At 38.7% G+C, this 13,914-nt stretch overlaps 1 protein-coding gene across 1 annotated transcript; it reads left to right on the top strand.

Annotated features, from left to right (window-relative positions):
• Positions 1-469: 469 nt before the first annotated feature.
• Positions 470-13,739, top strand: LOC126393835 (isocitrate dehydrogenase [NADP], mitochondrial-like). Its single transcript, XM_050050222.1, has 14 exons — positions 470-821; positions 1,249-1,494; positions 3,691-3,921; positions 6,457-6,697; positions 9,141-9,232; positions 9,401-9,566; positions 9,712-9,872; positions 9,970-10,113; positions 10,211-10,347; positions 10,872-11,023; positions 11,205-11,317; positions 12,992-13,089; positions 13,185-13,277; positions 13,393-13,739. Exons 1-14 carry the CDS (start codon positions 678-680, stop codon positions 13,475-13,477), a joined length of 2,103 nt encoding a protein of 700 aa, XP_049906179.1. The 5' UTR covers positions 470-677; the 3' UTR covers positions 13,478-13,739.
• Positions 13,740-13,914: the final 175 nt, after the last annotated feature.

The raw sequence follows: 13,914 nt of genomic DNA, 5'->3' as shown, positions 1-13,914 counted from the left end.
CTATTTATTCATGTATTTTTAATTATTATTGTTATTATTATAATTGGAAGCAGGCCCAACACAAACACTTAAAGGGAAAATATCTCTTATTTGTATTCATTTTTATTGACTAAATAAGGGATATTTTAAAATTAATTATTGTTTTTAAAAATTTGTTCTTATGTTGCTGAGACTAGGACATAGAATTTTTTGAACTGCCGTATTAATAATACTTTTCAGATTCAGACTACATGCAAAACTGATAAAAAAAATCTCATAAAACAAAATGCTACTTTACAGATTAAATCAACCAAAAGCATGTTTATTTACTTATTTGTATAAGCAAAATAATGTTTCGGCTGGCTTGCTGATTTATTTTGAAACGTGACGTCACAGCCGTCGGAGCTGTGGCGCTGTGATTGGCTGAGACCTCTCTGTGGATGTATCGCAGTAATTTGTCGCCTCGCGGCCTTAACCGGTCTATAAATAGGTCGCCTTTCAGTCGGAGGTTACTGTTTGTTTTTGTTTGACGATATTTTAAGTCTAGTAACATTGGGCTAATTTTTTTTTTAACCAAAAGAAATAAACAAACCTGCCCCGGAAGTTGTTCGTGCACGTGCCACGTCAGAGCTACAGGAGTGTTTCCATCAGTGGTTCAGTCTGTGAGCAGCTTCTAGCAGTTTGTTCTTGCTGTCAACATGCTGTTTCTGGGACTGAGCTGTTTGCTGCTGCATGTGTGCGTGGTGTTTGGGACTGAGCTCACATTTGAGCTGCCTGACAACGATAAACAATGTTTCTACGAGGAGCTAGAACAAGACGTAAAGTTTGAAATAGACTTTCAGGTAAGTTACTCGGACAGCTTCATCACCTCCACAAGTGTGTATGTACAAGATGCTGCAAGTTATTCTTTTGATTGTAGTTTGTTAGTTGAGTGTGGTCTGTCTGCCTTTTTTTGGAAAGGAAGAACAGGCATAGTTTTAGTTCTTCACATAACTTCAGCATGTATCTGTATTTATGAGGTGACTATTTGGTAATGACCCCTTATTAACTTTACCTGTTGTTTAATAACACAGTTAAATTCAGGAAAACTTGTTTTGGTATAGGTTTTCTCAGCCAGAGTTACCTGCCTAACTGGTTTGCTGCTAAACCAGAGTGAGCCATTTCAGCATTACACAATCCATATGTTACAACCTAACAACATACAGTGTTACAACTGTTGTGTTATGCATATGCTCTGTAATCCACACATTGTGTTTTCTCTTCTTTTAGGTCATTGCTGGAGGCAACTATGATGTGGACTGCTTCGTCACTGATCCTTTCGACAATGTCCTATATAATGAGAAGAAGAAGCAGTATGACAGCTTCTCTCACACCACAGCCATGAAGGGAGTCTACAAGGTCTGCTTCAGCAATGAGTTCTCCACTTTCACACATAAGACAGTGTACCTGGAGTTCCGCCATGGAGATGAGGAGCCTCTCATGCAGAACATGAATGGACCTACAGCACTGACTCAGGTAAGTCTGAGGAACTGGTTTACAAGTATGCTTGAGGAAGAAGGTGCCTTGAATCTGTCTGTTGTAGTGGAAACACTCTAAAGGGCCAGACTTTGGCTGCTCCAGTGTACAAGTGGGTATAAGTGAATTCACACACACTGTAAAGTGTCACTAAAATATGTTTTGCCTTTAAGTTATGGCAAGACATTTGTTTGTATCCTGCTGCTTAGCTTACAATGTCTGAGAGGAAACATTCTTTGCCAATAGTGTTGTGTTGAGTAAGTGAGGTGAACTAATCAGCTGGTGTGGAGATAGCAAATGCAGCACACCCCTTTCTGTTGCATTGATGTTAGTTTGGTTTCAGAGGTTGGACACTAGGTGGAGCCAGAGCTGGTCTTATTTAACATTACATACAACTTTTATATCCTGAGGGAAATTGCTGAGCAGCAGTCTCAATACAAACTCGGAGCAAATATATTAAGACATCAAATATAAATGTCTTAGATAACAAGTATCACTGCAAATGTTGTATTAACCATGGCTGGTTCCTTTTGGCAAGTCTTTTAATGAACTGTCTTCACCCCACATTACCAGAAACACCCAGGTACAGGGGTGTAAATGTAGGCAGTGCAGGCAGTGTGGTTGCACTGGGGCCTGTGGGGTGGAGGGGTGTGATTGCCACCTGGAAATACGCCTGTGTTCAAAGAAGAATTAAATCAAAAATGGTGCTATTTTCCTTCTGTAAAATAGTATCAGTCCATAACAAAATTATATGCTTACTATACATAAACCATAAAACCTATATTTTACCTAGAAAAATAAATATCTAGTTTAACAAATAATTTCCTATTTTCATTGTAGTTTTTGTCACATACAGGTATGTACTGATGATTGCTAGGTAGTATGTACATTGATGTTGCCCAATATCAGGTGTCTGTAACCTCATGTGACAAGACAATACCATTTACAGATGCTAATTTAGGTGCCAAATCACTCAAGACTGACAAGCTGGGCACATCTGCAAGTGGATATAACATAAAAGTGACAGTAAGACAAGGGTAATGTTTACAGTACATATGTATGTGTATTTTGGTCACTTCAAGTCGGGAGGCTTGTGGCACAAATGTGGAAAGTTGAAGTGAATCTGTTAACTGTTTTATGCATGGTGGTCACTATAGTGGACAGCTATTTGAAAGCTGTTTTCTTGTATATGCAAGGGTTTTGATGCTATAGATGCATATAAGCCACATGCATCACACACTTCCACCCACTGGCCAGTGCAGCTCAAGAATATCTTGCCAGTCCTTCTATAATAGGAGACCCTTTCAAGTAAATGCCATTTGGTAACATCAGAATCAGAATCAGAATCAGAAATACTTTATTGATCCCCGAGGGGAAATTCTAAGGTATAATACAGTTCTTAAAATTTCAAAGTATTGATTTTATGTTTGGAGGAAATTACGATGAATCAGCTGTCCGCTAAACTGGACATCAGGCATCACTGGCTTTATTTCAGCAACAATTAATACTATTTCTGCAACTTAGTTGTCCTTGGAGATACTTTATCTGTCGTGACTTTTCCAGCTGTAACTCAATTGATTTATGTTATAAGAGTGTAACCTGCAGTTTTTGTAACAAAAACAATATTTTGACTTATTTTTTGAAAAAAAAAAAATACAGTTCAACAGAGGGTGATGTGTATGAGCAAACAGAATGAATGGGGGAGGGTGTGACAGGAGGGAGGAGTAGAAAGAGGGGGGAGAGGCTGGGGAATCAGGAGCATGGGTCAATGTTTTTGTATTGCATTGAACAGTATTAGAATATGTTGAAATATTGGAACACACTAATTTATCAGCATTAAAATATGTTTTTTATAGTTTCACATAATATATAATTATTTCATGGGATTATCTGCAGTTTGAAATTTAAATACATGCTGTCCACCCAAGAGAACATGTACAAAAAACTCCTTGAATCCTTTATTTTTTTCAGAACTTAAATTTATTTTTTCATGCCTAAAGAGGAATAAAACACTTAGGAAAAAAAACTCTTGACTGAGGAAGTCATAATTCGTGCATGCAAGGGTTAAAGAGCACTTTGGATAGTATAATCCAGTGTTTGCATATGTGTGTGACTGTGACCCTCCCTCCACTGTACGTTTTGCCCCAGGTCATTTCTTTGCTTTTGATTAATTTGTGTTGCTCTTTTTACTTTCAGTTGGAGTCGTCATGTGTCTCCATTCACGAGATCCTGAAAGTGGTGGCTGACTCGCAGACATGGTACAGACTGAGAGAGGCACACGACCGCACAAAAGCCGAGCATCTCCTCGAGCGGGTGACCTACTGGTCCATTGGAGAAACCGTCCTGCTGTTCGTCATCGGCATCGGTCAAGTCATGTTGCTCAAGAGCTTCTTCACTGACAAGAAAGGCTCTGTGGCAGCCTCCACTTAAAACGTGTAGCCTTGATGTGCCCTCAGGTGGAACCTCGTCAATGTGAACACATGAGTGCTTCTGGAGATTAGCACACGTCTTGTAGTATTTTCCACAAACCTGTTTTGTTGAATGGATAGTTTTTATTTTTTCCTGCCTACCAAGTATCAGACAAACCTCTGTATACCTTTGTCATGTCTGTGTTTGTTCAGAACAAGCTGTATACAGAAGAAACAACACTCACACTGTACTGAAAATGAGATTAACACCTGTCAACCTTGCACAGATTATTTATTATATTTTGATGTACAACATAAAGCAGGTTTGATTTGTCAGTTATTGACCCAGATTGTTTTACAGTAGGACCTGGACAGTGATTACATCAGATGTTGTGGCACATCAGTTGTTTATGAATGTTAGTTGTAATTGTTTTATAGTGTGTATCATGTTGTCGCCTTAATTTATGTGCAAAAAATTGTTGTGACGAGGTGTAGCTTGAGAGCTCTGCGTCCCTCCTGCTCTCGTGTGTCTCATACAAAGTGCCTTAAGAAATCTTTTTCTTCTTTTCCTACCAAGTTGAAAGTTTACAGTTTTGATTTGTGTGTCACGTAGCATACTGGTGACTGATTTGATTCTCATGTTTTACATTTGGGTGCAACTACAAGTCCTTGCCATTTCGTTAAGAGATGATGTTAAATGGACATTGTTACTTGACCGATCATTATGGATTTTCCTTTTTCACCAAGAAAGTTATGCTTGCAGCCATATTTGTTAATCTGTCTCTTTGTTATCTGTAAAACCTGTCAGCAGATTTCAATAAAATTTGGTGGAGAGTAATTTCTGACTGAGACATAAATCCCATTTCTTAACATTGACTACGGTATTTATGATTTGCATTTTGAGTCTTTTGGGTATTTTCTGGCACTATTGAGATGCCAATTCCAGCTGAAGTTCAATAAAAATGTATTTTTAATTTTAAAAGTTAACACAAGATCACGTGTTATTAAAATTAGAAACTTAAGACATTTATGCAGCTTGGCAGATATCATCTCAGTGTTTTCTAATTGACAGATGAACCACATATTACAGGAGATGATATAGCTGTTTCTGGCTGACTCAGGCCCTCAATTATACAGATTGGGCATGAATGATGCTAAATGAGTTTGTGTATTACAATGTACAAATTCAGTCCTATATGTAGGCCAGGCACATTTAAGCAGATGTTGATAAAGCAGAAAGTATGTACAGACTGAATAAAAGCTCCTAAACTTTTATACTAACATACAAAGGAAGAAATAATCCACTTGGGCAATATTAAAAAAGTTTTGTGATAGGGAGGGGGGAAATAATTCAAAAGCAAAATTGAATCTAAGAAAACATGTTGAAAAATATGTGTATTTCAGAGTGTGGGTGGGTTTATGGAATGGGTTAGATGAAGAGTTAAAGGGAAGCACAACTATAGAGCACTTTAAAAATATGTACAGAACGTATATTTAGGAGGTATGCTGATGAAGAGGGTGGATACTGATGGGTTAGTTTATTTATTTGTCTGGGCTTGGCTGAGATGGGGTTTGTATATTTAATATCTAAGACAGTTGTTCATTTATATATATTAATAGTTGTAAATAAGTTTGGGATAGTTGTTGACAATTTCCCTTTTTAATGAGACATGAATACTGAGCAGGGGGTAGGATTATTTAAGCGTACACTTCTTCCTACTCATTTTTGAGCATGTCTGTTGATGTTTTGCTCAAAATTAATTCAACTTTTATAATTACTAAACAGACAATGTCTTTACTCTGGTGGGTCTACACCAGGTTTCCCAATATGATAAAAAGCTGCCAGTTAAAAGTTTGGGAGCTATAATGCAGTTTACTCTGCTTTTAATCTCTCACATGAGGTTTTTTTTAACATTCAAGAATGATTTTGGTCTCTAGGTATAGATGCTACTTTTCATTTTCTGCCAGTTTATACTTCAACCCCACTCCATTATTAATGAAAATATTGTACTTTTTACTACATTCATGTGATAATTAAAATGTATTTACAGGTTAATAATGTGGAATATAATCAACAAATAAATTATGACGTATTATTTTGGATATAAATTCGCAAGCAACTCATTGGTAAAGTAATTAAAATGAGCTCCACCGTTGCCATTAGCAACGTGAAAGTGACCTACAGTAAGCACTGGCGCCATTCTGCGTAAGGAGTACTTTTACTTTCGGTACTATATTTTGATGCTAATACGTTTGTACTTTTACTTAAGTAACATTTTGAATGCGTAAGTTTTACTTTTAACTGGACTTTTGTACACTGTGTTGTTGCCATTTTTACATAGGTGAAATACGTGCGTACTTCTCCACCTCTGACGGCGAGGGGGGAAAAAGTACACTTGATTCCGGAAACGAGAGGGCGGAAGAAGGGTTTGACTTTAAACCCGCAGTGAACTCACCGTAGGGTCCTCAGAGAGTATAATAGATTCTAGATTCTGATTGGGCCGGAGTCGACATTGCTGGCCAATCACAGCAGAGCGTGCTCTCACCAAGCTGACGTGGTGGTGTTTCTACGTCAGTCGTCACCAGTTTACCGGGCTTTACCTGCGTGTTGTCCATTCATAACGACAGAAGGTCCAGTGGTCGTGGTCGTAACTGTTATCACTTCCTCCTGAACATGGCGGGTTACCTGAAAGCTCTGACGACCGTGACAAGAAGTGCAGCCGCTGCGCTGTCGCACAACCCCGCAGTGCTCTCACCGGCCGCCGTCTGCCATCAGAAGTCTCAACAGAGGAACTGTAAGTCAGCCGCCCACCGAAACCACAAGAAAAATATTTTACTGCAGTGCGACATTACAGTCTCACAGCCATGTTTACCGCATTAATGTGGCTGTGTAACATAAGTTACAGTACGGACTGAGTGAGTGTTTATGAATGAGCACTACGAGTAGTACGTGACAGTGGAAACCGTCAAGGTTGCTGATTGGCAAATAGCTATGAATCATACATACAAGAGACTGGACGAAATTGTTTTCATTTACCTCTAAATTTAAAAATAAAACTCGGGGCAGAATAGAAAGTTACAACTACATAACAGAAAAAACTTAAAGGTGAAACATACAAAAGTCTTTATCATGCTGAACACTGAATAACACGTGAACAACGGAGGAACAATTGTTAGTATGCAGCAGGTATGAGTAATAGTCTAATTTGTAACTGTCTGGTGTCAGCCTGTCATGTCATAGGATCTACCTATGTGTCAGGTACATAAAGGGCTGGACAGGTAATAACTGCTTTTAAAGCAGTCATCTAATCCATGGTCACTGTCTGGCAGAGTTTCACTGTCTCAGTGAGAATGAACTCTTTGTAACTGAGTAGTGAAAGTGATATAAAACCAAATGCAGGTGTTTTAAAGCTAGTAGTTTTTGACATGCTGATGAGCTTTCCCACAGGAATTTGAGTTATAAGACTTTGGGAACAGTCACACATCAGCCAGACTGAACTCAAGAATCAAGAAGTGTAATACAATGAAGTAGTTGCAATCTAAAGCTATGAAAATTATGACTATGATAATGTGTGAAGATGACCATCCAGCTACATTAAAGGATAAGTTTGGTATTTTCCAACCTGGACCCTATTTTCTAGGGATGCACAATAATATCAGTACGTCATCAGTATCATTCGATATTGGCTTTAAAATGAAATATCGGAATTGACTAACACACTTTTTTTTTTTTGCACAATGAATGAATATAACATACATTAAAAACTTGTATTTCATGTCTCCATAGCTGGTGGGACATCACGATTAAAGTATGCATGCATAATATGATGTTAATTCCACTACAGAAGAGACTTGATCACTAAAATTAGGGAGGGAAAAGAGTGGATGTATTGATATCGCTATCGGGTATCGGTAATAGGTCTAATGAGTTGCTAAATATATCAGCAAATCGGAAAATGGCAGTATTTTTATTTATTTATTTGAAATTGGTGGCACAGTGGTGCAGTGGTGAGTGTTGTTGCCTCACAGCAAGAGGTTTCCTGGTTCAAACCCTAGGGTGGGGGACTTTGCATGCTCTCTCCATGTCACTGTAGGTCTTCTTCACGTACTCCAACTTCCTCCCACAGTCCAAAGACATACAGGTTAGGCTAATTGGCGTCTCTAATTTGGCTGTGGGCGTAAATATGAGCGTGTCTTGCCCAGTGTCAGCTGGGACAGGCTCCAGCCCCCTGTGACCCTTTACAGGATAAGCTGTTACGGAAAATGAATGAATGACATTTGAAATTGGTCCAGTATTGTGTGAGAGCACTGCAGCTGGTATTTAAACAGGCTGCAATGTAACCACGTGAGGCACGTTTGCACATCCACTAAAAGTGCTTGTTTTTGCCATTGACATGTTTACATTGTTATTTTTAGTGTCTGACAACTTCTGGAAAGCATCCCTGCAAATACTGACCTTTTTGTTAAAGAGTAAGATCCTTTTTGTTTAACCGGAACAGCCTGTAAAATTGCCATCACCAATTCTACCAGACTCTATTTAAATAAGCAGTAATTTTAACGTGTATAGAGCTGGCATATTTTCACATCTAAGTGACTGAATTAAGGGTTTTATTTCAACCAACCAAAGTGGGTAATTGTTGGAACAGTAGAAAGACAAACCAGGATGGTTTTTATGAGTTTTATTTTGTTCCTGTTGACTTTGAATGAAGTGTGTTTTATATGAATAAAATTGCTATTTATTTAAACAGAGTCTGGTGGATTTGGCGGTAGCAATTTCAGGGCTGTTTCTCATTAATTAAAAGGATCTTACTCTTTAAAAAAATGTCTGTCTCTGTAGGGATTCTTTCCATAATGTCTCTCACGTGATAATTATCTGAACATGTCAGTGGCAAAAACAAGCACTTTCAGAGCATGCAAATTATCAGTGTGAATATTGCAGCCTGTTTCACGGTTTCCATTAGTCACTTAAAAAAAAAAAAACATGGGAATTTGGGGTTAGACAGTTAGCAGTCAATGTCAGTGACACAATGTTGTCTGACCCTTAATCTTAACTGTCAGTGGCAAAATAAAGAGGACGTTATACATGGGAAAATAGGTACCAGGTTGAAAAATATCAAAGTTATTCTTTAAGTAGAAAAACCACAGAGCTGCAGCCTTGAGTATCCTCAGTATCATCTTCCCCCTGCAGTCATAAACAACACTGTAAAACATGACAGTTAATGTAATTTAACTTTTCAGATGCCACAAGGCGCATCAAGGTGGACCAGCCGGTGGTGGAGATGGATGGAGATGAGATGACTCGCATCATATGGGAGTTCATCAAAGACAAGGTAAATCAAAACAGAGTTGTAAAGATCAGCTGCCAATAACGTAGACTTTCACTGTATAAAGAAACTGTAGGTAGCCTTTACTTATAAGCACATTTGAGTGTGCTTGTGTGGTTGCTATGCAATGTCGTCCTCACACAAATAACACATCAATATCTTGTACATGTACAGCTCATCCTGTCCAATGTTGATGTTGAGCTGAAGTACTATGACCTGGGTCTGCCCTACCGTGACCAGACAGATGACCAGGTCACCGTCGACTCTGCTCTGGCAACCAAGAAGTACAACGTGGCTGTCAAGTGTGCCACCATCACCCCAGATGAGGAACGAGTTGAAGGTAAGTTTAACTTGTGTTTGATTTTATAAAATGTTTTACATCACATCAGTAATAACATGAGTTGCATGTGTGTGAGTATGTTAGTAATGATACTTTTCATTTTGGTTCTTGATTAGTTATTAATATTACTAATATTTATTTCCAGAGTTTAAGCTCAAGAAGATGTGGAAGAGCCCTAATGGCACCATCAGGAACATCTTGGGTGGCACTGTTTTCCGTGAGCCAATCCTCTGTAAAAACATCCCTCGCCTTGTTCCCGGTTGGACGCAACCCATAACAATTGGCAGACACGCTTTTGGCGATCAGGTAAGAAATGCGAACGTGTGCTTGGCTCTTTTCGATGATGTATCCAAACAGACAGAGGAGCAGTCTCACAGCCCGGGTTTAATGTTTAATCTCACAGTACAGGGCCACAGACTTTGTTATTGACCAGCCTGGCAAGTTCAAAATTGTGTTTGCCCCAGCTGATGGAAGCAAGCAGAGGCAGTGGGAGGTGTATGACTTTCCCTCAGGGGGCTGCGGGATGGGAATGTACAACACTGATGAGGTAAGAGTTTGTTCATGCATTTAATTACATTACATTTTTCTATATGATTTCTTATGTTTAAAATCTGGACCTTTTTGATTGTGTTTTCTTTGCACAGTCCATCAGTGGATTTGCTCACAGCTGCTTCCAGTATGCCATCCAGAAGAGGTGGCCTCTGTACATGAGCACCAAGAACACCATCCTCAAGGCCTACGACGGGCGCTTCAAGGATATTTTTGAGGAAATCTTTGAGGCGTAAGATACTGAACAGGATCCAGACTTGATGCACTGGATTGGTTTATTACATTGCACAGTGAACAGACTCTTTAAGTGTAACTTCGGTATATGTCAACCTGGACCCTATTTTCACATCTTAGTATTTAAGTGACTACTGGGAGCAACAGTTTTTGAAATGGGTCCAGTATTGAATGAAAGTGCTGCAGCAGGCAGCAGCGAAACAGGCAGCACTGCGACCACTCAGGGCATTTGTGCACCGTCAATGTATGTCCAATGAAAAAAAAGTGCTTGTTTTTGCTGCTGACAGGCTCAAATTATATTTCTAAGTGTCTGAAAGTCTATGGACAGGATCCCTACAGAGATAGACCTTTTTGCTACTCTTAATGTTACTCTTTAACATAAAAGTATGTCTCTGTAGGGATCCTGTCCATAATGTTCTCGAACACTTACAATAGTTATCTGAGCCTGTCAGTGACAAAAACAAATGTCTTAGTTTAACGTCTTAAGGAGACCTAAACATGTCATTGTTCTTTCTTTTTCAGGCAGTACAAGCCAGAGTTTGACAAGCTGAATATCTGGTATGAACACCGTCTCATTGACGACATGGTGGCTCAGGTCCTGAAGTCTTCTGGAGGGTTTGTTTGGGCCTGCAAGAATTACGATGGAGACGTCCAGTCAGATATTCTGGCTCAGGGTTAGTGCACTTCAGTTTGATGATGAGTTGCCAGTTGTTGTGTTGCCCTGCTTGTTTAGCGAAGGCCACACAGTCACAATATTACATTATTCCCATCTGACCTACATCATGTTTTTTGCATGCGTGTGTTTTGTGATCTGCTTGCCCTCTGATGACAGTTTTGTCTGTGTGCTGTGTCCAGGTTTTGGTTCTCTAGGCCTCATGACGTCTGTGCTAGTGTGCCCTGACGGAAAGACTATCGAGGCCGAGGCTGCCCACGGCACCGTCACCAGGCACTTTCGTGAACACCAGAGGGTAAGAGCCACCAGGTCACACTGCTGGGTCTGTGTTTACTTTAGGACTCATTCAGGGCAGAAACTTGGTGTACGGTTTGAGGGTAGGTTTAGTTTTAGGATAAGAGTTTTAGCTGACGTTGATTCTCCACGTGCATCAAAAATGTGATGTAATGTTTGAAGCCAGTGAAAACCAGTCCAACATGCAAACTGTTGACACTAATGAGTTCTTACAGTGATGAAAGTGCACTGACGTACTCATATGTATTTTATTTTTTTAAAACTGTATTCAGCTGCAAGTGTTAATAGAGTCATGTCAAGTATGAGTAGCTGCAGTTTCACTCAGTTGAAGCCTAGTGTTAAATGGAGCATGATAAAATAAGGCACAGTTAAAACAATCAGTAATGTATCCATAGATCATAAAGTCAAACAATGTCATTAATGTCGAGTGTCTTTTCTTTTTTTTTTACATTCAAAGCTTGATTAAGGATTTCAAATGAAGCTTCAAATGTTTGCTGTCATTTTGTGACGCCCAAAAATATGTATTGAATCAATGAAATGAACCAATTCGACTCAAGTGATTCATCAGATAAAATGAGTTAGTATTTCTTTATTGAATCAACTTTCTTTAATAAATAAATGTAATTTATGGTGCTGTTAGACTGCTGCTAGACCGCCCCATTAATACAGTGTGCCTCTCTTTGTGTGCGGCAAGCAAACAAGCTTTTCCACCGCAGTAAAAATTATGCTTTTGAAGGCTAAACACCAACAAATATGGATTGAAGCAGAATATTTCATTCAATAAAAAGTTGTTGTGAATATTGGAAATGATTACATCTACTTCTTTTTCCAATAAATTTTGACTTTTGGAATTCATAACACCCTGGTTCCTTGATCCAAACATTTCCAATGACTCCAATCATATGCAGTCACCACTGGAATCTAATTCTATAAACAGTATAACACTAGTGAAGCCTAATCTTTATCTGTAACTGTGCAGAAATATCAGGTTTAAACAGAATGAATAGACATCCATAAATAAATAAATAAATAAATAAATAAATAAGTAAATATGTAAATTAAAGCTGTGCAGCATTCAAATGTTGATTTGTAATTTGAATGTCAATGTTATGAATGGTGCTTCAAACCTTAGTATTCGGTACAGCCCTAATGAAATGTTTAATTTTGCATCTTGTTTGTGGGGAAAAAAACTGGTTGGAAATTTTGTCATTATGACCACTGTTGAATTTTAGAACCAAATAAATCTGAGTTGCTGTTTACAGGCATCTCAGTGTAGAAACAACAATGATAATACATTTAATTTAAAAGGCGCCTTTCAAAAAACACCTAAGGCCTCCTTACAGAGCATAAAATAAAGTTTTGTGAGGTGGTGTGTTTTTTTTTCTTATTCCCTCAGACAACAAGCTAAATGTATTCAGTGTCATTTTGTGATATTTTCAGCAGAGCTCAAAGCAATTAGCAAATTTGTTCTTCTTCTATTTATGTATTTCATGTGAAATCTCACATTTTGCTTCAAGCTCTTCAGAATCAAACAAACCAGACTCACCTCTTTTACTCAGGGAATCCATTCAATCAATCCATGGTAGGAGATACTAATGTCTGACCTAAATGCAAAGCAACTCCAAGAAATGTTTAAGTGTCTGTGACAAACCTTAACTTTGTCTTGTCTCTGTAGGGAAACCCAACCAGTACCAACCCCATTGCGAGCATCTTTGCTTGGACCAGAGGACTGGAGCACAGAGGCAAACTGGACGGAAATCCTGATCTGATAAGGTACGTTATGTGATTATTTCCCCCCCAGTCATTTGTGACATGTTTGCGTAATTTAACACCGTAATAATTTGCCATGCTACATTGTCGCTCTCCAGGTTTTCCCAGACGTTAGAACAAGTCTGTGTGTCGACTGTGGAAAACGGTGTGATGACCAAGGACCTCGCTGGCTGCATCCATGGCTTGGCCAAGTGAGTTTACATTTTTAGATCCCTCAGTCACGTATGTGTGTGGTTCTGACCTTTTAACTTGAGGACAGAATTTATAATTTCTTACAAATGTAACCCCTGCTCTGTGATCTCGCAGCTGCAAGCTCAACGAACATTATGTCAACACGTCGGACTTCCTGGATGCAATCAAGACCAACTTGGACAAAGCTCTGAACAAATGAAGCACTATCAGAAGACACACTTGCCAACACAGAGAGACCAAACCTGTTTTTAGCTCATTTTTACCCTCGTGTGTATAAATCTTTGTATCCAATTTTGAAGGAACCAAGTTTGCTATTGTCAGTGCCATTTTTGTATTTGTATAGCTCACTGATACACAACTGTGCTCGTGTTCCTGTGCCTTTACCTGCTGCAAGCGGTCCAGTTTTGTATTGCACAATTAAGTGATTGTATTTTATTAATTAACGTTAATGCTAATGTTAACGTATAAAGGCCATTTCACAGAAATTTTTCATTTAATTAGAATGTATATTCAGGGACCAGTGTGTAGAATAAGGACGATAATGCCATGTTCTGCACTATAAACATTAATATTAAAAAAAAAACAATGATATTCTCTTAATAACATGCAGTGTATCATTTTGTTCTTCTCTTCAGG

The sequence above is a fragment of the Epinephelus moara genome, chromosome 1 (genome assembly GCF_006386435.1).
Source record: "Epinephelus moara isolate mb chromosome 1, YSFRI_EMoa_1.0, whole genome shotgun sequence".
NCBI classification, from domain to species: domain Eukaryota; kingdom Metazoa; phylum Chordata; class Actinopteri; order Perciformes; family Serranidae; genus Epinephelus; species Epinephelus moara.
This window is presented reverse-complemented; position numbering and strand designations above follow the sequence as displayed.